Raw genomic sequence first — 24,487 nt, 5'->3', positions numbered from 1 at the left:
GCCTTTGAGAAGTGTGTGTGTGTGTGTGTGTGTGTGTGTGTGTGTGTGTGTGTGTGTGTGTGTGTGTGTGAGAGAGAGAGAGAGAGAGAGAGAGACAGAGACAGAGAGAGACAGAGAGACAGAGAGAGACAGAGAGAGACAGAGAGACAGAGACAGAGACAGAGAGACAGAGACAGAGACAGAGACAGACAGACAGACAGAGAATGGGTTGGGCAAGGAATCTTCACGAGCCTTCTCTGGTAGCTCCCTGGTTGTGGGAGTTTGGGGATTCAAACATGACTGCCACATTTCTATAGTACAAACACCATTAGAAGCTATTTCACACTCCAGTGACTTTCTAAAGAAGAAAGAGCAAAACAGACATTTATTCAACAAAGTCAGATGGTGAATACTTGGCACGTGTGATCTCCAGTGTGTCCATTTCTTTTCATGGGCATTAAATGTCTCTGAGACCAGTAGAACTTGAACATTGGAGGGCACGGGGAGAAGACAAGAGGGAACCCAAAGAATCAACAGGAAGAAGTGCTTTCTACAGATGCTTATTTTGGTACTTTCATTGTGACTTAAACCTTTAAGTGATAAAAGGAATGCGTAAGCGTGGATAATTGCTGAGTTAAATTAAGGTGGAAACTGGATAATAATCGGGTCATTCAGTAATTATTTTGTCTCTGACTGATGCTATGTTGAGCGCAGACTTTTTGCTGCTTTAAAATACTGCACAGTTGTACCACCTTTCACAGCATGTTTTTTGTCTTTGTGCGTCTTTAGTTCTTACGCAAGCAAAGCAAAGAACCTCTATGCCATCAGAGGTGATTGCGCATATCAGACATATTTCACGGAATTTTTTGGTTAAAAAGAATGGAGATGATACAACTGAAAAAGACGTGACAAGAGAGGGAAATGATCGGAAAATGCCTGATGCTTTTATACTAATGATGAAGACCGTGTCGCCTCTGCACGTGGAGGCTCTGATCAAACAGCTTCCATATGAAGGCTATACTTATCCCCTCAGATTCTGCAGCCTGTCCTCCAAAGCTACCACGTACTTATCTTGTGTGTACCTGTGTACCTTCCTGTCCTTATGTCCCAGGCCACCCATGGCACATTTGGTTGGTGAAGGTAGCCATGGACTTTTCTCTTCTTCAACCAGCCATCCTGTTCAGTTCCCACCAGACACAGAATACCAAATCTCAGCTGGGTGCGAAGCTCCCATCTCTGGAGGGATGTCACAGCCCCATTCCACCCTAACCCTGGACTCATTATCCTCTTGGTAGGGGACCATCCAATGGTCTTGCCATCTACCTTGCTGCTTCCCTGTATAAGTACAACCCACCTTTACATCTGCCAAGGAGGGAACTTGAATGTCAGCCTTCCTTTATATGGTGATTCCCCTGACTGGAGTGTGAGTTCCTTGAGAGCCCAGACTGTATCGAATTTCTATTTTTATCTCCAGTTCTTGGCACAGAGTGTGTATACTACCTCTTCCTATTAGAATGTAAGCTTCTTCAAAGAAAGGGACTGCTCCTGCTTTTCCTTTCTGTCTTCAGCACTCAAAGTAATGCCTAGTGCAGAGCAAAGGCTTGTTAATTCATTGACTGGTTAACTACTTGCGTATGGTCTGCTTTGCATCACCCGAAGTGCCTCATGCTTTCCCACTCCCACAGTTTGTTTGTTTGTTTCCCCCACTGCTTCCTATGCCCTTTCTCCTTTTCATCTGGGATTCCTGCCCATCCTTTAAAGCCCAATTTATAGAATCACGTATTTGAGAGTTAGGCTGGGGCCTTAAAGACTATCTTGTCCAATTCCCCCACATTTGATATATGAGAAAACCAAGGCATGGTTTTAAGTTAAGTGTCATCGTCCAGGCTCACATGGCTAGTATGTGTCTAAAGTAGGATTTGGATTCAGATTTTTCTGACTGCAAATCCAGTGCCCTATCCAACTAGCTTCCTCCCAAATGTCATTTCCTATAGAAAGTCTTCCCTGAATGCTCACCCCTCTCAGGAATAACTCTCCCTTCTGTCCACCTCATAGGGTGCTTTATTTTGTACCTCTCCAACATACTTGTGTCATATTGAGTATTGTGGTCATCTCCAGGAGTTTCTGAGCCCCTGCTGATCTGCGTGCCTCACAAGAGGAAGGACTTTGTACTTATCCGAACTTCATTTATCATCAAGGCCCTCAGACAGTACTTTATACAGAGTGAAGACTTCATGTTTGCTGAACTATGTCCTTAAGTTGATATTAAGATGCTATCAACACTGTATCAGTCGACATGTGCTTTGAGCTGATAAGGTATTATTGGTGATTCTAGGTCAACCAGACCCTCTGGTCCAAAGGGCTGGGGATGTAGTCAGTTACCATGGAACAGATTCCCCAATGATTGGAGGGAAACTGGACCTGAAAAACAAATCACAACTTACTTTTGAAAGCATGCCGTTTGGAACAGGACAAATATCTGGGGGAAAAGATTAGTCTAGCTCCATTTTTTAAAAAGAGTTTCACAGTAACCAAAATCCCCAGGCATAAAAGTATAAGCATGGAATATAAACACAGCATCTCAGAACTGACTTTTATTTGCATTTCCCAGAGGATTGGACACTGCTTCAACCAAATGAAGGCATCAGCATCAAAAATTCAAAGTCAGTGAGGTTGTGCCTCAGCCCAGCCATTAGTTATGATGATATTGATACACTACTCAGTTTCTTCTCAAATTTTTCATTAATCCCGTGATTCCTGTCCCAAGACTAATGATATCATAACAGGCACAATGTTTATCATATCCACTGTTTTATGGTGAGTTTTTTTAAGTTTCAGTATTAGATGTAAATAGCTCATTAGCTATTTATATTATGTAGTGCACAGAAAAGGGCCATGGTAGCAAAAAAAAAAATGCACATACCTAAAGCATGCCACCATCTCTGCCACAAAACTATATATAGATCTTTTGTGGAAATCCTTCCAGAAGAACTTGCTGTCCGGTGTCATTTTCCTAATCCCCCGGTGCTACATGGAGTCCATAGTGAGATGATGGTGATGGTGGTAAGGAGAACTTTGAGGTCTGTAAAGCACTTTACAAATATTAGCTCATTTAATCCTCACAACAACCCTGGGAGATAGGTGTCATTATGATTACCTGCATTTTACAGATGAGGAGACTGAGGCAGACATAAGTTAAGGGCCTTGCTCAAAGCCGCACAACCAGCAAGCATCTGGGGCTGGATTGGAACCCAGGTTTTCCTGACTCTGAGGCCAACATTGCATCTGCTGGGTCACCAAGTCAGTGGCATGGCCCACACTTTCTTGGATGGAAGAATGAACAGGAGCACAAGATGGTAGCTGTCTCCATCACAAAACTAGGGCCTTTGAGGTCCTAGTTCTCCATCATGTTTGACCTCCTTATGTTACAGGTAAGGAAACTAAGTCAAAGGGAAGTAAAGGGACTTGCCCAGGGTCACACAGCTAGTAAGCCTCAGAAGTGGACTTTGAAAGGACTAGCCATTCTCCTCCTTTCTTCCAGGCAGGAATGTAACAAGAAATTTCAGGCAGAACAGTAAGTATCTAATAAGAGATTTTCTGCCATTCTGGCCATTTGAACACCAATGGCTGTCTTTCACACAAGTCTTCATTCAGTTATTTAGCCAGCACTTTCTAAGCCCCAGCTGGATCCGTGGCACTGTGCTAGGCACTGGGGACACAAAGACTGGGCCAATAAGACATCTCCACGGAGAATTCAGTACAAAGCCTGGGCAAAGCCAAATGCCTGGCTGGGTTGGGGGACAGTATGTTGAGCATTCTCCTTATCAATAGATGCTCTGTTTGGGAACAAAGCTCCACTGGGCTGAGGAAATCCTCTCTCCTCGGTTCTGGGCCCCACTCCTGCTGCTCAAAGCCCACCTTTGGGAACAGTTGGGCCCCTTCATTCATTGCTTTGCCACACCCACAAAAACAAAAATGCTTCTAGTTCAAAGAGGAACATTTAGCTTTCTGTTACTAACCGAAAGAACACTTCCCCAGCAACAGGAAAAGCTGAAAAGGACATCTATTTTTAAAAACAAAACATGAAACGCTCAGCGTTTTGCTGCTTTGGTGACTCTGAAGGTGCATAAATCACAGCTGTCAACACAGGTGCCCACCCCACCTCAAACCATAGGTTTCAAGAATGCACAGCATGATTTCATTCTACTTTTTCATGGGGGTTCTTTGCCGTGACTGAAGTCAGAATCTTTTCTTGGGACTTTACTGCCTTTTAGGAGGCTCTGGACACCAGGAAGGGAGGGAGTGAGGAGGACAGAAGAATTCCTCTCCACAATGGGACATTCATTTGCAGAACCAGTCCCAGGTCAGAGGAAGAGCTTTTGATGACTACAATGAAATATGAGCATGATGGATGTGGGGAAGTGATTCAAGGACAAACAGCTATGGACATTTGAGTTTGCCTGGACCAGGGATTCTCAACCTTTTCTGGGTCATGGATCCCTTTGGCAGTCTGGGAAAGACAATGAACCTCCTCTCAGAATCCTGTTTCTGAGCGCACAAAATAAAATAAGTTACATTACAAAGGAAACCAATGATGAGTGAAAATAGAGATGTAATTTGTATTTATTCATTTATCTATCCATTTGTTCATTTACTAATTCATGAGGGAATGAATGTTTATTTATTGCCATCTGAGTTTGCAAAACCCCTAAATCTCTCCAGGTTATGAATCTGCTGTTTAATCCCATGTCCTGATTTAAAAGATTAAGAAACTGAGGTCCAGAGAAGTTAAGACATTTACTCACGGTTATGACATAATTGCCAATTAACCAGTCATCAGACAACTGTTGAAGGAATTGAAGCAATCCAGGATTAGCCGGGCAGGCCTTTGGATGGCAGGTTCAATGTGTTTCCCACTGGCCCTGCCAGAACCGCATTCCTGCCATCTTGCCTGTGTTACAGAGGGCTAACAATTTTCAAGCCCTGCCGGTTTCTGGGATTCCTCCCCACCCCCAACATCATCAGCTGAGGCAGATGAGTAGGCCAAGTTAATTTTGCCGGTGGCTACAACTCCCATTGGCTCAGCTCAGGAAAACAGGCTTTCCCAAGGCATTCTGCTTTATCTCAGGACGTGAGCAGGTCAGACAGGGACCAGGCAAGGGCAGCCTGGATCTCAAACTTCTCCTGGAAAAAAGGAGGAAACGATTTGAACGGGCCACTCACTTCCCTGTCTCCTAAGGAAGGTCTATAATGGGGAGAGTGCTTTTCAGTCCTGAAGCACCAGGCAAGCAGGCGGCATTCTGGTGGTGGCCAAGAAGACCCCATGCCAGAAGAAGGGGCCCAGCAGGCCCATCCAGTACTGTCTGGGCTTCCAGACCTCGCTCCTTCCTCCCGGCGAGAAGGAACTCCTCTAAAAAACCATCGAAGAGTGTCTAGCCTGGATTCCTCAATAGTTCATGCCCCTGGTTAAAACACCGAAAACAATTATTCCCAAATACTCACATTTGAGATCCGGGAGCTCACGGAGTGAGGATTCTTTCCAACAAGGCAGATCGCAGTCTCTCGCTGCCCATCCTGGGACTCCTGTCCCATATGGTCCCTGAAAGGGTCCACCCAACATGCTGGTTTTTAAAACAATAAATGATGGTGACAAAGAATGTCCTTAAGTAATGGACCGAAGGCCTATTGATGCATTATTACTTTTGCATTTAAAATCTGAAACTGAATCTGATGGTGCAGACGTAACAAACCAAGCCAAGTGAAGACAGTCCTTGGGGAGGGGTGTTTGGCTTCAGCAGTAGCTCACCCTGGCCCCTACTTCTCTTGCTCCTGCCTCTTCCAAGCTTCAGGCAGCCTGAGATCTTGGCCCAAAGAGTCATCCTACATCTGGGGGCTGTAAACCACTCGGTGCATCTGCTGCTGTGGTCTTCAGCAGCCCTGTTACCTGGGTTAGGGGAATTGGCTTTTCCTGCATACAGGAGTTAGCTGAGCCTCCCTGACTGTGGCCATGTGATGTGGTATCTAGTCTGGGCACAAGCCTCACTGACTACACCTGTATTACTTCCTGGTGGTCTCTGGGTCTCATTGGTGATCCAGTCTCATGCTGTCAGAGTCGCGTTGTTAAGAAATTAGAGGTGATGGGATGGTCCACTTAAGGAGCCATAATCAAAGACTGGATGACACGGCACTCCTTTGAGGACATTCAGTTTTGTTCGAAGGTGAAGGCATCTCTTTGAGTACCTGGTTTCCTTCAAAGCTCACCTCTGGCACCCCCTTCTACACTCAGCCTTTCCTAAATGCCCAGATATTTGCTCTCTTTGTCCCCCAAACAACCTGTGTTCACTCTACATAGAACAAGAGCTAGAGGTGATCTATTACTGTAAAGTTCTCGAAGCACTTTTACATATGGTATCTCATTTGGTCCTCACAATAACCCTTTGCAGTAGGTGTTATTATTATCCTCATTTTGCAGATTTGGAAACCTCAGGCCGATTTAACCAGGGTCACAATGCCAAGTAGAAGCCTGAGGCAGAATTCAAATTCGGGTCTTTTTAACTTCAAGGCCAAGCCTCTGTAGGTTGCACCGTTCAGCTGCCTCTATATATTCCACAGATACTTACTAATATATACATATAAGTCATTTCCTCATCAAAAGGTGAACTCCTTTACAGCAGAGCCTGTTTCTTTTCTGTACGTATGTAGCATGTAGCACAGAGCATGGCACACACTAAGTGCTTATTAAATGCTTCTTGATTGAGCTGATGGTTCTGTTTCTTTGTCCACTTAGTGGCATCCATCAAGCCAGAGCACCATGAGAGCTGGTAACTCTCTTCTCTTTATTTTCCACCCCCTCCATCCCACTCTAGGGCATGAGCAGCAGTCCTAGGTAGGAGGTACCTTCCCCTCCCTCCTGCGTTCTGGAGGCAAGGAAATACTCACGCTGCTCAGCTTATCCCTTTATGTTTGCCTCTTTTTTCCCCTTTTTCTGGAGACCTTTTTCAATGGCTCTGATGTAGGGTCCTAATACACCAGTTGTTAATGCCTCCTCTGCACTCTTAAATGACTTTGTATTGACTCTCTCTAAGATGGAGTTCCATTGATTATTCCATCCATTCTGGTCAGTCAATAAGCATTTATTAAGTACCTACTCCATGCGAGGCACGTGCTAAGAAAATTTTAAAGTAATTACCTTTCTGTCAAAGAATTGGAAACTGAGGGGATGCCCATCGATTGGGGAATGACCAAACAACTTGTAACCTATGATTATGATTGAATACTATTATACTATAATAAATGACAAAGGAAATTCTTTCAACTGATGCAGAGTGAAGTGAGCAGAACCAGGAAAACATTGGACGCAGTAACAGCAATACTGTGGTGACTGACTGTGAGGGACTTAGCTACTCTCATCAATATGATGATCCAAGACAGTTTCAAAGGACTCATGGTGAAAAGTGCTATCTACCCCTAGAGAGAGAACTGATGAATTCTGAATGCAGACTGAAGCAGATTTTTTTTTCACTTTCTTGTTTTGTTTTGTTTTGTTTTTCCTCAATGTGGCTAATGTGGAAGTATGTTTTACATGACTTCATATGTATAATGGGTACTGTATTTCTTGCCTTCTCAATGGGCGGGGGCAAGGGATGGAAGGAGTGAGAGAATTTGGAATTGAAAATAAGAACAAAAATAAAAGTAATTTCTTTTCTCAGTTGAGACAACTTTTTGACTGAATGGATCAGAAGAACCCAGTGTGAATAGGGGCCTTCACACCTCCTTGTGTCAAACAGAGCCATTGGGTGAGAGACTGGCCATGCCCTGAGGAATCTCTATAAAAGGGAGGAGCTATCTCAGAGATTGCTAGGGATTCTAAAGGTTGGAAGTGGAAAAGAAGTAGGTCCTACCTAGCAAAGCCAAGAACCAGCAGCCCTGACAAAGTCAGTGAAGACTGGAGAGGCGAGAGATAAAGGTGCAGAGGCAGAGAAACGTGCTCTCCAGGTACATCAAAGCAGAAGACCCAGGCTGATGCCGCCAGGTGTACCCACCTACTCATGCACAGGGGAAAAATCCAAGACAAAGCCTTCTGTTTCCCCAGCTTCCCCTTCCAGTGCCTGTCTAGCCACACATCCTATGAAATAATCTGTTATTTCATCCTCCAAATGTGTCTAGTAACCTGGACCACAAAGAGGCCAGGAATTAACTAGAGAAGATTAGGTAGAGAGCTCAGCTTCTGCCTAAATGTTAGATATTCTCCTGAGAGCTTGAAGCAATTGTGGTTGAACTCATAATTTTTTCTCTAAACTAAACTCCCTGAAGTTGCAAAGGAGAGACCCACGTATCTCTTAGGGAGTTATTATATTACCTACAGTCTTGAAGCAAACTAATGAGTGTAAGAGAGTGTTGCAAGGAAGGCCCTTCAAGCTTCAAGGGGTCCAGAGGATGTTCAATTTCCCATCATCCTGTGGGTGGCTTCAAGGTATCATCCGGGAGATCCTTCTATCAGCTGATGACAATGTCTCCACTGAGAGCCAAGGACAGACTGGGGAAACATTGACGGCTTCACCAGGAGCCCAGGAAAGAACCTACATCTTCTTTGAGGGGATCTTCTTGAGTATTTCACAAAAGAGAATGTCTGGCCACCTGGAGGTGTGAGTTACGGCTTTGCCATCTGCTCCTAAAGGTTTGAGCCCACCTTTCCCTGGGCTCTGTGTACCCTGGGAGAGCGTATTATAAACTTTTGGGCAGATGTTTTATACCAACCATTCTGTGTCACATTAGTAAATACCCCTTGACAAAAGCTGCTCAAGGCTAATTGATAAAGTGATGGCATCAGCAGCTCTCCCCCATCCCTTACCCCACCTTTGTTGGCTCGGGGGCTCCCTGAGCACCAAGGGGGGAAGAGATAGTCTGTTCTAGGGCCCAAGCTCACCCGCCAGATTGGGATTTGGGGTAAGGATACTCAGAGCTTTTATGGGTTACATTTATGTTTAATTATCTGTTTTCATGACATCTCCCTCTGATAGAATTCAAGCTTGGGAACAGGGAAGAGACTCTTAATTTTTTGTTTTTGTAGTACATGGTAGGCCTGAGTAAATGATTTGAATTGAACTGAATTGGTGGCCAGTTTGTAATTGAAGCTATTTGAACTACAGACTTTTCCCCAGATCTCCCTATGCCTCCTTTGAATCTCTTCACATTGTTTACTTGGCTTATGGTAACGATAAGCCTGACACACCCAGGCCTTACTGATCACCTGCTCTCCCAGAGTGCCTAGCACCTGAGCAACCAGGGCTGATTAGATGTTTGTCAGTTTCATGCCATGATCAGTCTTGGGATAACCTCAATGTCAGAGGCACGATGGTGCTCCTTCTTGGGCTCTGCCCATTTCTGGTCACTCTCCCTTGGGTCCACATTTGAGATATAAGAAAATCCTGAATAGGGAAAAACCCAGGAATTAAAGGCTCAAGCTAGACTCCCAGATGGCACAGCTTCAAGTCACTAGCCTGGCCTGTTAAATATTCATGCACCTCCTTCTCTGTTTTCTTTGTTTCTAGGTTGGAACAGTATCTTTTTCCAGGCTCCTGGTTGTCTCCAGTAACTCTTGCTTTTTTTTTTTTCCCCTTCCTATTCCAGTACTATTTCTGAAACTTCTCTCCTGAACATTACCTGGAAATGCATCCACATAGCTGGCCATCTTTGAGAACTTATCATTTGGCTCTGAGGAAACCTCCACAAACATCCTACAGTGGGGCTGAGGCAACACACTGAAATGGGAGGCAGAAGCAGGCCCGGGGTTGGAATCCTGCCTCTGCCATTCCTCTCTTCCGGATTGTGAGTTTGGGAAAGTCACTTAACCTCTCAGGGCCTAAGCTCCCTTCTCTGGAAAATGAGAGGGTGGTGCTAGGTGGCCTGGAAGAGACCACACCCTCGTTTTACAGGCTGGGGCTCAGGGAGACAGTGGCCTTTGGCACAGTGCTGGGCACTTAATAAATGCTAACTGACCAACTTGACCAAAGCGACCCAGGGTGCCAGCCCCAGAGACAGGACTGGGACCCAGATCCTTCGACTCCACTGGCAGGGTATCTTCCACTTTACCACACTGCTTCCTGTGTGTAGAGATGGGCTTGACCATCTCCTCAGCTTAGGGAGTCTTACCATGATATTTGTTGTAGATTTACTTGGACTTGATCTGAGGCCCATGGAAGGAATCAGAGCCATGAAAAGGGACATAATATGTACATAATGAGCCTAGTAGCTGTTAGATCATTGTTACTTTCTAACAGCAGGATAGAACCGGACCCAGGGAGGTTAAACAGCTGCCAGCTGCCTGAGGTGAAAAGCAGAGCTGGGAGTCGATCTTAGCCCTCCCGGCTTCAAACCCCGGGCTGGTTAAGCTTTGATAATGTCCTGTTTAATTTGGGTACTTACAAGGACTTCTGGCCAATTCTGCCCCTTTGGGCACAAAGAGTGCACGGCAGACATTTTATGCAGCACTGAGGAGGCTGCCTGTATATCAATACACAGAGAAAAATGGCTAAGAAAGACAGAGAGAGAAAGAGAAACAGGGAGAGAGAGAGACAGAGAAAGAGAGAAAAGAGAGAAGAGAAGAGAAGAGAAAGAAAAAGAGAGAGAGAGAGAGAAGAGAGAGAGAGAGAGAGAGAGAGAGAGAGAGAGAGAGAGAGAAGGAAGAAGAGAGTGAAGGGGAGGAGATGGAGAAAAGAGAGAGAAGGCTTTTGCTGGGAGCACAACAGACCCTCATTGTTTTACATTTGCTGAGTCCAAGGATCAAAGAAGCCAGTTTTGAGGAGAACCATTTCTGAGGGGATATGCATCTCAGTCTACACACTCTCTGTGGCCTGCTCACCTTGAGCCCTCAGGATGACAAACAGGGAAAGAAATGCCTGAGGGGATGTTCAGAGACCGCCTGGAACATCAGGGCTCCTAAGACGTCATCCTGTTCAGGCCTTGCACTTTTCAGGGGAATGTCCCTAGGCCCAGAGATGTTTTCTGAAGCCCCAGGTGAATGTGAAACCTCTCCCTCTTTGATAGCATAGAGCAGAGGCGGGGAGCCTGCAGCCTTGGGGCCACGTATGGCCTTCTAGGCCCTTGGGTGTGACCTCCTAACTGAGTCCAAGTTTTACAGAACAAACCCTTTGGTGAAGGGGATTTGTTCTGTGCAGTTTGGGTTTGGTCAAAGGGACACACTTGAGCACCTAGAGGGCCACATGTGGCCTTGGGGCCTCAGGTTCCCCACCCCTGGGCCACAGACCAGTGGGAAATGTTGGAAATGGAATCAGGAGAGACCAGCATTGAAATCCACTATTAAGCCTAACTAACTTGGGGGCCTTGGACAAATATTGGTTCCTTTTGGAGGTTCCATTTCCTCCTCTGCAAAAGGTGAGACAGGTGGGCTTCTTATCGCGCCCCCCCCTTCCCGTCCCCCACCCCCGGGGGTCCTACATCTAGCACTGGGAGGAGCCTCAGAGGCAACCATATCCAAATTCTGGAGTTCTGGGGTTGGCTAGTCTAGAAGGTCCTCCTAAATCTGGATGCCTTAAAGCAAACCTCCTCATTTGTCTACTGGCTGTGTCTAGCATACCCCGCTAATTTTGTAGATGAGGAAATGGAGGTCCAGTGACATGCCCGAGGTCACAGAGGCAGCAAGCTTCAGATGTAGTATTTGAACCCAGAGCCTGGGATCCATAGCCAGTGATCTTTTCATTAGGTCACGCTGTCTCCCTTTGTGCTGTCTGCTTGGCTCCTGGGAAGCTTTCTTTGCTTTCTTCCTTTTCCCAGGAGTTCTTTGAATTATTGAAGTTATCAGACCAGTGAGTTGTAGGTGACTCAGAGGTTGCTGTGGAATGCTATGGGAACACTTTTTGTAAACCTTAAAGCATTAATACGTTGACGCTAATATGTTTACTCCTTCATGGGACCAGATGATTGTCCATGGGATAAGTCAATGGTTACCTCTGTAGCCGTTCCCCATAACCTGGGCACCACACATTCTTCCTCTTCGAATGACAGCCGGGTGGTGGAGTGGATAGAGTAGAGCCGGGAAGATCTGAGTTCAAATCCCAATGCCAACACTTACTATGACCCTGCACAAACCAGCCTCAGTTCCCTCATCTCTAAAATGGGATGAATAATAACACCTACCTTACAGGTTCCTGTGAGGACAAGATGTCATAGAAAGGATTTTGCAAACCTTAAACTGTCAAATGCCAGTTGTTATTATTGCTTGCCTAGTCTTCATTCATTTGTCTATCCATCCATCCATCCATTCATTTATTTATTTATCTATGTATTCATTCATTCATTTATTTATTTAAGGCACCCTGGATCTCATGGAGGTCGTCTGAGCACATCAACACTCCCTGCATCGAGGAAGATCCATTGCCTTGAGGCTGTGTCTAATAAAACCAAACTCCTGTTTGGCATTCAAAGCCTTTCACAATACGGCACCCTTTTTACTTTTCTGCTTCTCTTCCCCCTCCCCCTCCCCCTCCCCCCAATCACTCCTCTCCTACTTTGATTTTAGCGAATTGGATTCCTTGCTCCCTGCGATATATGACATGTACGGATGACACGTTCTCCTCCCTGTGCATGGTCTGCTCTGCCTCCGTGGCTGGAAAGTGCCCTCTCATTTCTCCCTCTGTTCCAGGCTCCTCAGTTTAGGTCTCCACCCTCCCTGAAGCGTTGTCTGACCCCCCCCCCCCCACCCCGACTCTTCCCTCCCACCCTCCAGATTACTTGTTTTCCACTTCCTTATTTTTACACATGCCACTAGCACGATGTGAAGTCCTTGAGACACCGTTGTCTTTGGGTCCTGGTGCCTTCTGCTTGGACAGACTGTGCTATTTGAGGCAGGTCTTGTGCGTTTATTGGCATAAGGGAAGTCTTAAAGAAGGAGCTTTCTCTGCCTATGAAGACTGGCAAATTGAAACTGCAGTTTGTAGCTCTGGAGAGCAGTAGGGGGCTTTTAGGGGAGAAGTGACTTCCCGAGGCCCAGACAGTCAGCATGTGCCTGGGATAAGATCTGAACACAGACCACCTGGATTTCCGTTTCTTACCTAGACCAAACGCTCAGTGTGTGTTGAGATGAATTGAAGTAACCTAGTCATGGGAGATACGTTGCTGAATGATCATCTCTGTTAAAATGGTTGGTGTCTCATTATTGCAGTTTTTTGTAGTTAAACAAAATTCACAGTAGGATTTTGCGGTCTCTGTCTCTCTAATAACTGAGGGAGTGGTGAAGCTATGCTTGTCTCCATCAGGGGGTCTGTGAAGGCCGCCTGCCTTCTTTTTGTCATCCCTATGTGCACAGCTTCCTCTCAAAGATTTGAAAGTGGGGACCGCAGGCCCATGGGGGGTGCCATGACTCTATTTATTGAGGAGGGTGGGAGCAATGATTGGCCACGCCCCCACCGATGCCCCCGACAGTACGGAGGTGGAGCTGGCCTCCAGAGTCTCCACCGGGGAGCCCAAGCTTCTTCCACCCGGGACAGGCCGAGAGGGGTTTATCGCTGACGGGCCGCAGAGGCTCTCAGCCTGAGCTGTGGGCTGCGGGGATACGAGGAGAACCACGGGCCGACATCGCGGGGTTCTGGCTCCCACTGGAATGCGAGCATCTCGCTCGGTCCCTCTAGGGAAGCTGGGTGCGCTCCTCAGCCGGTCAACGCTCATCATGTGCCTGCCGTGTGCCGGGCATTGGGCAAGCCCTGAGGCTGCCGAAGAGGAAGAAGGAAGCCCTGCCCGGGGGAGCTCACGGTCTGCGGAGGAGCTCTCAGCGTCATCTTTCTGGGCCGTCCAGAACTTTCCTTCCGTATCATCTTTCTAAGGTTCTAAGGCCCTATTTCAGGCCCAGTTAATAACGGACCTTTCCGGGCCTCAGCTTCCTCAGTCAGAAGCTCCCCTCTCGGATCCCTCTTCTAGCCGTAATGAAGACGCCACCAGAAAACTGTTGCATGTGTGAAGGTTACATATGATTATAAAGTTATTTACCTATAATTACTGTATAGTGAAGGCTGAAGACGAGCTCAAATGTGGCCTCGGACATGTACTAGCTGTGTGACCCTGGGCAGGTCACTTCACCATGTTTGCCTCAGTCGTTTCCTTTTACACACCTGGCATCCCAGTAGCACCTACCTCCCAGGGTTGTTGTATCAAATGAGAGAATCATTCTGAAGTGCTTAGCCTAGTGCCTGGTACATAGTGGGTGCTACACAAATGTTAGCTATTATTATTACTATTGTTACTAGTCAGGGATAGAGCAGAGATTTATGCCCAGTTCTTTTTTTTTTTGGCGAGGCCATCAGGGTTAAGTGACTTGCCCAGGGTCACACAACTAGTGTGTCAAGTGTCTGAGGTCACATTTGAACTCAGGTCTTCCTGAATCCAGAGCCCGAGCTCTAGCCACTGCTCCACCTAGCTGCCCCTATGCCCAATTGTAAGACTCTGGTTTGGGCTTGTCCCTGGGCCCGGCTCTCCTCTCTCCCTCCCTCCCTCCGCCCCATCCTTCTGCATACCTCTCTCCTCCTCTGCCTCTCCACCCCCTTTCCCCATCTCCCTCCCCTCCCTTCTCCCTCTTTCCTCCGCCCCTTCCTTCCCCTCCCCCTCCCCCCTCTCCTCGCCCCGCCCCTCTCCCCGCCCCTCTCAGCGCCGGCGCCATGGCGACCTGTCCCACGTGACGGCGGCGCCCCGGCCGGCCAATGGGCGCGCACGCCGCGCGGGGCCGCGGACGTCGCTCCCCAAGATGGCGGCGCGGCCGTGCCGAGGAGCCGGAGCGGGGGCCGCCCGCGGAGCCGAGTGAAGCCGCCGCCCGGGCCCGGGGCGCAGCGGGACGAGCGGCGGCGGCGGCGGCGGCGGCTCCGGCCGTGGCCATGCGGCGGGGCTAGGGGCGAGCGCGCTTCCCGGGGTTTAGTAATGTTAGCAGAGGTAAGCGGCGGCGGGGCCCGGCCCGCCCCTGCCCGCGGCCTCCACGGCCCCGCAGGGCCCCCGGCCGCCGGAGCTCCGGGGCCCGCAGCTGCCTCGCCGGCCCCGGGGCGCCCGGGCCCTGCCCTGGGCCCCTCCCGGGGGAGGAGGGCTCATCGCCGCCGCCGGCCGGCCCAGACCCCGCAGGGGGAGCCAGGGGAAACTGAGGCCCGCCTGGCCGGAGCGGGGGAGGGGACGCGACCGGCCCAAGGTCACGGAGGGGATTGGAACCCAGGCCCCGCGGGTCCCGCCCCGCTTCTCGGCACCCAGATATGGGGAGTGACCGGCCCAAGGTCACCCAGGTGACGGGCGTCCCTGGTAGAATTCGAACCCGGTCCCCTGGCCCGTCGCGCTGCTCAGCCTTTGCAGAGAGAGGCTGGGTTCGGACTGGGACCCAGCTCCGCGATCGCTGCCCGAGGCTGGTCATGCGGTCGGTGTCCGAGGTGGGAGAGCCACCTGTTACAGGCTGGTAAACTGAGGCTGGGGCCCCCCACCTCACTGTTGTCCCCCTTCCTAGCCCCGGGCCCTGCACAGAGATCTTTAATAAAGGCTTGAGCCTCTCTCTAGGTCTCGTGAGGAGGGGCGGGAGCCGCCTTGTTGCTGCCCCAGGGGCGTCCCGAGATTGTTTTGGGGGTGACATGTGCCCGGGTCACCCCTGGGCTGGGACCTGCGACCCTTCCGAGCCCCCCCCCCCGAGTCCGAGTCAGGGTCGGAGTTGAGGCATGTCAAGGTGGAGGGATGCACCTGGGTAAACTGAGGCCGGCCCCAAGGAGTCAGAATTCAAACCCAGGTCTGCGGCCCCAAAGTCAGCGCCCCGTGGTCCAGCGCAGTGCCTGGCGCCCAGCCCTTCCTTGGGAGGACTTTTCAGCCCTTGGCCAGTGTGTGTGTTTAGCCAAGCTTGCCCGGCCACTTTGGGATCTGCTTGGCCTGTCGTGTCATCCCCTCCCCCGCTCCCTGGGGGAAAAGAAGCCCGGGATTCGGGCACGGCGAAGGCCTTCGGGAGGCCGGGTCTTGGGGAGCAGGGGCTCCCTGCGGGGTTTAGGGTTGTCATGTCCGGGGGATGGGGACCCCGAGGCCCCAGCTGGAGCTGAGCTTCAACCGTTACCCATTTACCCCAGGTGTCCCATCAGAGGGCAGGGGACTGGTCGGTTGTGCAGGCTTGACTTTTCTAATCCTGACAGTCACCCCGAAGGGGAATGGGTTTTACACGCAAACACACAGGACAGACAGTGAGAGACCCCCTTCTAGGCTGGATAGAGCACACAGCTAGAGACGGGAACACCTGAATTCGAATTCCAAGGGGGAAGCGCTGGGCCCCTCTCTAATGTGTAAGTAATAGCATCAGTTGCTGATCTCCCAGGATTGTTCCAGTGAAGCGACATCTGTAAAGAAGTCTGCCGCCCCGAGTTAGGATTTTTCACTGGCGGGGCGGTCACAGGGTCCTTCCCATAGCAGATTCTGTGAGTGTACATGGATTGTGAAAAGAAGTGTGGTTTGCTAAATTGTGCAGAGGACTAGTCTGTCCCCAGCAGTGGCTTGAGCCAAGGGCCACCCCTATTCCTATGATAAGGGCAGCCGGTGGTGTTGCCTTTGCCACAGCAGGAAGCCTGTTGGTAGAAGCAGTTCAGCACAGGAGCCTTGAGAGGAAGGAGAAGGATGGTGGAGGCCGTGTTTGTTACTAGCTAAACTGAGTGTGGATGGAAAGTATGTTTTGTGGAACTGCACACAGTGATATTGATGTTTCTAGGTTACTTTGAAGTTTGCAAAGAGGGTTCAGCTCCTTTTCTTGTCCCATGCCAGAGCCCTAAGAGCCATGTGTATTACAGGCGTTATTATCCCCATTTTACAGAAAGCATGGCTCAGGGAGGTTAAGGGGCTAGTTCAAAGTCATACAGCTGGCTGCACTTGGAGGCCCGTATGTGGAAATGTTTGTAGGTTGTTGTTTGGCATTGTGTGAAAAGACATGTTGAAGAACTTGGCTGGCATCTTTTCCTCTGGATTTTAAGTCTTTCTGGGCAATGACATTACCTCTGTGTGTCTGTCTCTCTCTCTGTCATTAACATCCTAGACACATCTCTTTGGACTCTTCCTTTCTTTGACTTCTCCATGACTGACGAGATGACCAGTCTTCTTTGATGATAAAAGCCTCTTGGACTTTTTTCAGCTTGTCAGCCTTTCTCAGTGTGTAGATAGACCCTCATTGGGCCCACAGAGGAAGCTTTCATGCTGCCTGTCCTTGGGAGGATGATGGGAAGAAAAGCCTCAGCTTATGTTGTGAATAGAAAGCTGTTTGCTGTTGACCGCTTGTGAAGCTTTGGAATAAGTGGGCTTTTAGCAGCAGATGTGCAAGGTGTAGCGTTTAATGAAATTAATTTGAGTGTGACAGTGCTTGTTTCAGGCTAGTACTTCCATATTATAGAGTTAACACATGCATATAATAATATATGACTATCTGCCAGTGAAGCTTGGAATCCCCAACATTTCTAACTATCTAGCAACCTCTTGCTGTTTGATTACTTGGCAGCATTCTTCTTTTGAGCTTTTCAAAGGTTGCCTTCACTTTACTTGGTTCTGTTTTGAAGCCTGCTATTCCATCATTACTTTCTAAAAATGTAACTGCATTATAATTGTTATAATGAAATTTCAGTTCAAGTGAGTTGCCACTTGTGTTGCATTGGCCAGAAAGACCTTTGATACAATCTGGAAAAATCCTCATCACATTTAAAAACGTAATTTATGGGCAGATTTTCCCAAATTGTCAACTGGGAATGAATTTTAGGGTAGATGATAGCTATCATTGATTGCATAGGTTCCCTTCTCCACTTTATGTTAGGCTTTGGACAGGAAGGATTTGACCTGTGATGCTTGAAAATATGTAGTAATGAGACTGGTATCACAAGGCTCCGCTCTTTTTTACATCAGACATATTGTTCTATGTATGTCTCTTTCTTGCCCTTGCTTATCACTGGTACAGGATGTTTGTTATTTGTGGTTGCTTTTGTGCCAAGGTGAGGAGGCCAGGAGCATTGATGCATTATATTATCTGTAGTGAGAGAATTAGATAAAGCTGCCTTGTCCTTGGTCGCCACAAATGTAGAAGCTCCAGCCTTGGGCAGACATGAACAAAGCTTAATAGGGACTATGTGAAGTCAGACTGAAAGGGGAAATTTCTTAGCTAAGGAAACCAATATACTGAACTTAGCAACTATGAAAATGAGATAGGAACGTGAGACTCTTTCAGATATGTCATTTATAGGATTAAAAAAAAAGGCTTTTTATTGACATTTTCATTTCTTATTGTTTTCTTACAGAAATGACATGTGCATGTATGTATCCTTAGATTAGGTTTTCTGGCTTCAATCCTTAGAATTATTTTTATTCCGACTAGTTGATATTTAGATATTTTAAAAAATATATTCCTTTGGTAGTTAATGCATTTTTATATCTTTCTCTTCGCAAGGGTAAGAGAGAACTTTACCTTCAGCTTTTATTTCATCTCTATTAATTTTCCTTTTTTTTCCCCTTCTTGTAATGTTGGGTAAATTTTTTTGGGGGGGAAACATTGTTAATAGGTTACTTGAAAATACTCTGTAAAATGCCCTTTTTAGTAAGCTTATATTTTATGCAGAGTGATTCAGGAATGGGATAGTCTGGTCAATTTAGTATTCTTATAGACTTGTGGATCTTTAGAGCTAGAGAAAATCCTAGAAATCATATTCTTACCCTTTTTCAGGTGAAGAATCATGGTTCTCAGAGGTTAAGAGATGTGTTCAGGACGACACAGCTATATTGAAAAAATAATAGCTAGCATTTCTGTAGTACTTTAAGCTATGCAAAGAACTTTATAAATATTATTCCATTTGGTCCTCACAACAATCCTGGCAGGTGGGTGGTGTTTTTGCCCCCATTTTACATTTTACAGATGAGGAAACTGAGACAGAGAGAGGTTAAGTGATTTGCCCAGGGTCACAAGCTAGAAAGTATCAGAGGTTTAATTTGAGCTCTGACCTTTGTGACTCCAAGTCCATCACTCTGTCTACTTTACTACCTAACTGCCATATTAAGAGAACGATAAATAGACTTCAGGTCTGTTGGTTTCTAAATCAAGCAGCAGGTATTGATTAAGCACCTACTACATGTGAGGCACTGTAATGAGTCCTAGAGCTATAAATACCAAGAATGAAACCGTTCCTTCTGCTTTGCAAAAATTGCCAGCTAGCCCCCGTCTTCAAGATCGCTCATGTGCCACCCATTGCATGAACATGCGGGTAGCTTACCTGTGCTCCTGGGCCAAGATCTTATTGAATCCCTTTTTACAAATACTATTTAAAAATGTTTTATTTGTACTTCCTTTTTATAACTATCTTGTTGCCCAGTATCTTTCCTTTCCCAGTAGAAGCATTCCTTGTAACAAAGTATAGTGAAGCCCAGCAGACTGACCCATGCTTGCTCTGGGGGATGATGTGGGCCTTTGCACCTGGAGCCTGCCACGCCTTGGGAAAGTGGAGGAAGCTAGGCTTCCCTTTGAACTCAGGGCTGGCTGTTGTGTTAAGAAGCCGTGCCGTGTCTTCTTTCTGTTACCTTTTCCTGATTCTGTAGGGTACATCGCTCTCTTGGTTCTTCTTCCTTTGCCCAGAATCCGTTTGTCTAAAGTCTTCCCAAGTTTCTTTAAATTTTTAATATTTGTTTTCTCCTGTGGCAGAAGACTGTCGTGCTGCCCCTTCACCACAGTTTGTTGGGTGCTTCCCTAAGGAGGGCCACCAGCTTTGGTTCTAGTTCTTCCCCGATAGGAAAAGTCCTTCTAGGAAGAGTTTCAATTAGCTGGCACTTGGCCTACTGTGTTGGGCCTCTTCAGAAGTGTACACAGCAGCAGTGTGGCGGACCTTGAGTCAAGCCAACAGTTGTCCTGTGCTGAATGCTGAAGGGCAGGGCCAGTTTCATGCCTTCTCTGGAGAATTGTCAGTGGCTTCTCAGCTCAGTTGGACTGATCCAGGGACTTAGGTCATTAGCATTCTTCTCTCCTCAAAGTTCACCCCAAAGTTTGTAAGGGGGTCTGTATAGATTCTCCTATTAGAAACTAATCAGAACTAAATCAGAAAATTTCTAGGTAAATCCACCAGTGAACCTGCTTAATTTATGTTATTGTAATGTAATACTCAAAATACTCTTCTTGTAAAATAAAACAAACTATACTGATTGCTAGTAAATAAAACAAAAAAAGCAAGAGTTTACCAGGTATTTTCCATGAAGGTGCTTGTCAAAAGGCAGGTCCGATAAGAAGGAGAATGAGGAAGTAGACTTGGTACGGATTTAAGGAGGGCATTTCTGCCTCCTGTCAAGTGGTTTAGGTTCTTATCTTGAATTTCACCTAACATTTTTTCCTTGTTACTGGTACTTTTCTCTTCAAGTTTCCTATGGTAGCGATCATCTTGGTTAATTTTGGATCAAATGTGTAATAGAGAAGGAGGACTTTTTCAGAGGCACTTCTGGGCACAAGTTGGAAGGGAAGGGGACCGCAAAGGGACAGATGAGAAAGTATGAGAGTGAGTAAGGTCGGAGAGCTGGGAGAGCTGACCTGTAGCCCTAGACTCTCTCCAGAGCCTTCATTTCCACGTCACCAGTCTCTTCTTGGGCATTGAGAACTAAGTACCTCAGAGACATCGCAAACTCAGCATGTCCAAAAGGGAGCTTCTCATCTCCCTCTTCCTTCCAGTGGCTCCCAGTGCTTCCACATTATTCTTCTGATCTTCCAGGCTCACCTAGGAGTCATCCTTGACTCCTCACTTGCCCTCGTATTCCCACACATGCATTTGGCCATCGATTCTACCTCTACAACATCTCTCTCAGTGGACCCTTCTCTCCACTCACGCAGCCTCCATCTTAGGTCAGGTGCTTACGAATCCTGATATTGCAGTAGCTTCTGATTGGTCTTCCTGCCTCAGATCTCTCCCTACCCCAAACCATGCTCCATAGAGCTGCTAAAAGGATTTCCATGAGTGTAGACCTAAGCGTGTCAAGCCCATGTTGAGAGATATTACGAAGATGAAAATGACAGGCATTGACAGCTGATTGGATGTAGGGGAGGAGAGGCCCCCTCAACAGTCATCAGGAAGTCAGGAAGAGAGAAGATTTGGCCTTCTTTTAGTTTCTTTTATAAAATTTTGGAAATAGAAAAAGATTAAAAAATGATTTATGTACACATATCTCCTGAGGGGATTTGTTTGCATTGTGTTCAGCTCATTTGCAGCAGGCTAATGGCACTTGGCCTCAAAGTCACGTGCTTCATGTATAGAACATAAGAGATCTGTGACTGAGATGGAGGGATTGGGTTTTGTGGAGCCCAGCGAGGCTGCCATTCGAAGCTCTGGGGCTTTTTGACCCTGAAGAAACAATGTGGGGAGAGGTCAGAAGCTTAATAAGAATTCAGATCAAGTCACCAAAGGCTGGTTCTTCTCTCTTTAAGACCGGTAGTTAGACTTGTGAAACATTAGGTTGCAAGGAGAAGGAAGAGCAAATGAGCAGGAAGCCTTGGTCATTTCAGAGAGAGGCCCACACCTTGACCTCGACTTTCTGTGCTTTGGATTCAGATGTGCAGTGACAGCTAGAGAGGGCTGCAGAATGGTCATGTCGCATGGGCTCCTCAAAAGTTGTCTAGTGGGCCCGAGTCTCCAGAGATGTCTCCTCAATGATTGCTGCCAAAACATTAAAGAGGAGTGTGGTCTGAATGCCAAGGATGCCGTCCCTAGGCTCAGGACGGTGTGGGGGGTGGGGCCTTCTGTTCCCTGAACCTTCTTTTCTTCATCTGTAACATGGGGAGAATGGTTCTGATACCACCTGCCTTAATGGGCTTTTGTAAGCCTGGAAGCCAGATTTGGAAGTGCCAGATTACCCCCTGCCTCCCACAGGGCAGGTGCTTATCGGTTGTTGAACTGAATTCATTTGAAGGTAGGCCTTACAGACATGATAACTTGGGAATTGTAGACTGATACCTGCGTTAGACTAAATACACGTGGATGATTTGGTTTCTGGGTTGCCTTGTTTGAGAAGGCTTATTACTATTCCTATGTGGAATGAAGTCTGTGCCCACACACGCAGCGCATACGTACGTGGAGCCGGCTGTCGTGTCCTCCGTAGCCCTGCTTGTTGAAGCCTTTCCTGATCGCCCAGCTCCTGGTGCCTTGTCCATTTTTGTACGTACTTAAACGTCCGCGCTATCTCACCCGATAGAAGAGAAGCTGCTTGGGGGCAGGGACTGTTTATGTTTTGTCTTTATGCCCTAGTGCTTAGCATAGCCCCGGGTTTGCAGTAGGTGCATAATGAGTGCTTTCTGGCTGGGCGAGCTTTTCGCATCTACCAGGAGGGGATGACAAGACCCAAGGAGCCCTTGGGCTGCAGGTACCCCTCCTTTGTTAGGTCTCCCAATTGGATTGTAGTTTCTCCCAGTAAATATTCACTTTTTAGAAATCAAGTTTTATTGAAAATTTAATATTAAATATCAATACAACCACCTCAGTTTGTTAAGGAATCTTTTACAGTTAAAATGATTAATTTTGATGAATACAGTATTGACTTTTTTTCCACATCTAGATCTATCAGCTTACCTCTTCCTTCTAGAAACATCCTCATATTACAAATATGTACAGTCAGGCAAAACAAATCAACAGCTTGTCTAGTCTGGTTCTGTACGTCCAGTGCAGTGCTTCTCTGCAAGAGATGAAAGATGTTTTATTCACAGTGTTTTTGAAATCACGATTGGGTACTGCTTCAGAGTGCCCGGTCCTTCAGAGTTGTTGCCCCTTGCATTATTACAGTCATTGTATAAATTTCTCCCGCCTGCTGACTTTGCTCCATGTCATTTCAGCTAAGTCTCTCCATTTTTCTTAAATTCTCATGTTTTTATGGCACAATAAAATCTTGTTACATCCATATATCACAATTTGTTCAGCTGTTCTCCCTTTGATGGATCTCCCTTCTTTTCTCACTCTTGGCCACTGACACTGACCAAACCCACTTCTGCACCATGCTGTCCCCCCATCAGGTGTGGCCTCGTTTCCACCCTCGCCGGCTCCAGCCCTGTTACTGGGATCCCAGCTGGCGTGTCTCATCCGCCTTCTTCTGTTTGCCTCAGCCGTTCCAGCGAGCGCATCCAAGGGGAGTGTTAGCTTGGAGAAAAGAGGACTTGGTGGTGAGGGTGAGGAGAGCCTTTTGAGCTGTCTTCAGGGGTCTGATTGTCTAACCCCAGGGGGCTTGTGTCTAGAGACACTGGTTTAGGCCGGATTTCAGGGAAAAACAAACGAACCCAAAACCAAAAGCAACTTAACAGCAACGAGAGCTATCCCGCAGTGGACGCTGTGGACGCTGCGCTCACGAGAAGTCAGAAATCAAAGGTTGGTTGAACGCAGGCGTTCTTGTTTAGGCTTGTGCAGGCTTGCCTAGATGTTTTAGCATTGAGCTTCTCTGAGGCTGAAATTCCGTCTTTGGTCAGAGGTCATAGTTTTCTTCTCTCCCCCCCCCCCAGTTCAGAGTGAGTGAGTGGTTTATATTTTTATAAAGTACATTATATACTTGAGATGTAATTACTATAGGCCTGTGCTCAGGCCAAATACATTTAAAAAGAAAGTCCTTTTCTGCCCAGACCCTTAGTGAAATTCAGCTGTGCTCTTTGGTTTGGTCCAGGGCTGCTGGAAAACCCGTAAGGATTGTGCACTGTGAGCCTTGGTCAGAGTGATGTTGCCGAAGCATAGATCTGGCCACATCATGCCTCTGCCCAGTGACTCCAGTTTTTCTTGTTCAGCCATTCCCCAGTGGATAGGCATCCCCTCAATTTCCAATGCCTTGCCATCACAAAAAGAGCTGTTATAAGTATTTTTGTATACATAGGTCCTTTTTCTTTTATCTCTTTGGGGTACAGACCTAGTGTTGTTGGGTCAAAGGGTAATGCGCCGTTTTACCATCCTTTGGGCATAGTTCCTAATTGTCCTGTAGAATAGTTGGATTAGTTCACAACTCCACCAACAGTGCTTTAATGTCCCAGTTGCTCCCCATCCCCTTCAGCATTTGTCCTTTTCTTTTTCTGTCACCTTAGGCAATCTGATGGGTGTAATTTGCATTTCTCTAATCAGTAGTGATTTAGAACATTTTTTTCAGGCGACTGTAGATAGCTTTGCTTTCTTCTGAAAACTGGGTGTTCATGTCCTTTGAACCATTTATCCATGGGAAGATGGCTCATATTTGTATACATTTGACTCAGTTTCCTATATATTGGAGAAATCAGAGAAACTTGCTGTAAAGTTTTTCCCCCCCAGTTTCCTGCTTTCCTTCAAATTTTGACCTCATTGGTTTTGTTTGTGCTAGCTCTTTTTAATTTTATATACTGAAAATTACCCATTTTATTTCACCTGATCCTTTCTGTCTCTTCTTTGGTCATAAACTTTTCCCTCATTTGTACATCTGACAGGTAATTTTTTATAGGTTCCCCTCACTTGTCTATGGTATAGCCCTTTGTGTCTAAATCATTTAGGCAACCTACGCTCTGAGA

General features: G+C 47.0%; 1 protein-coding gene across 1 annotated transcript in view; it reads left to right on the top strand.

The window, feature by feature from the left end:
• Positions 1 to 14,792: 14,792 nt before the first annotated feature.
• SNX13 (sorting nexin 13) overlaps positions 14,793 to 24,487 on the top strand; it is a 127,371-nt gene continuing 117,676 nt past the window's right edge. The window contains exon 1 of the mRNA XM_021000127.2: positions 14,793 to 14,913. Coding sequence (XP_020855786.1) covers positions 14,902 to 14,913 — 12 coding nt within the window. The 5' untranslated portion in view covers positions 14,793 to 14,901. The remainder of the gene's footprint in view (positions 14,914 to 24,487) is intronic.

This window comes from Phascolarctos cinereus, unplaced genomic scaffold (genome assembly GCF_003287225.1).
Source record: "Phascolarctos cinereus isolate Bilbo 61053 unplaced genomic scaffold, phaCin_HiC Scaffold_1;HRSCAF=81, whole genome shotgun sequence".
Lineage (NCBI taxonomy): Eukaryota > Metazoa > Chordata > Mammalia > Diprotodontia > Phascolarctidae > Phascolarctos > Phascolarctos cinereus.
Note: the sequence above shows the minus strand (reverse complement) of the source record. Positions and strands in the feature narration are given on the sequence as shown.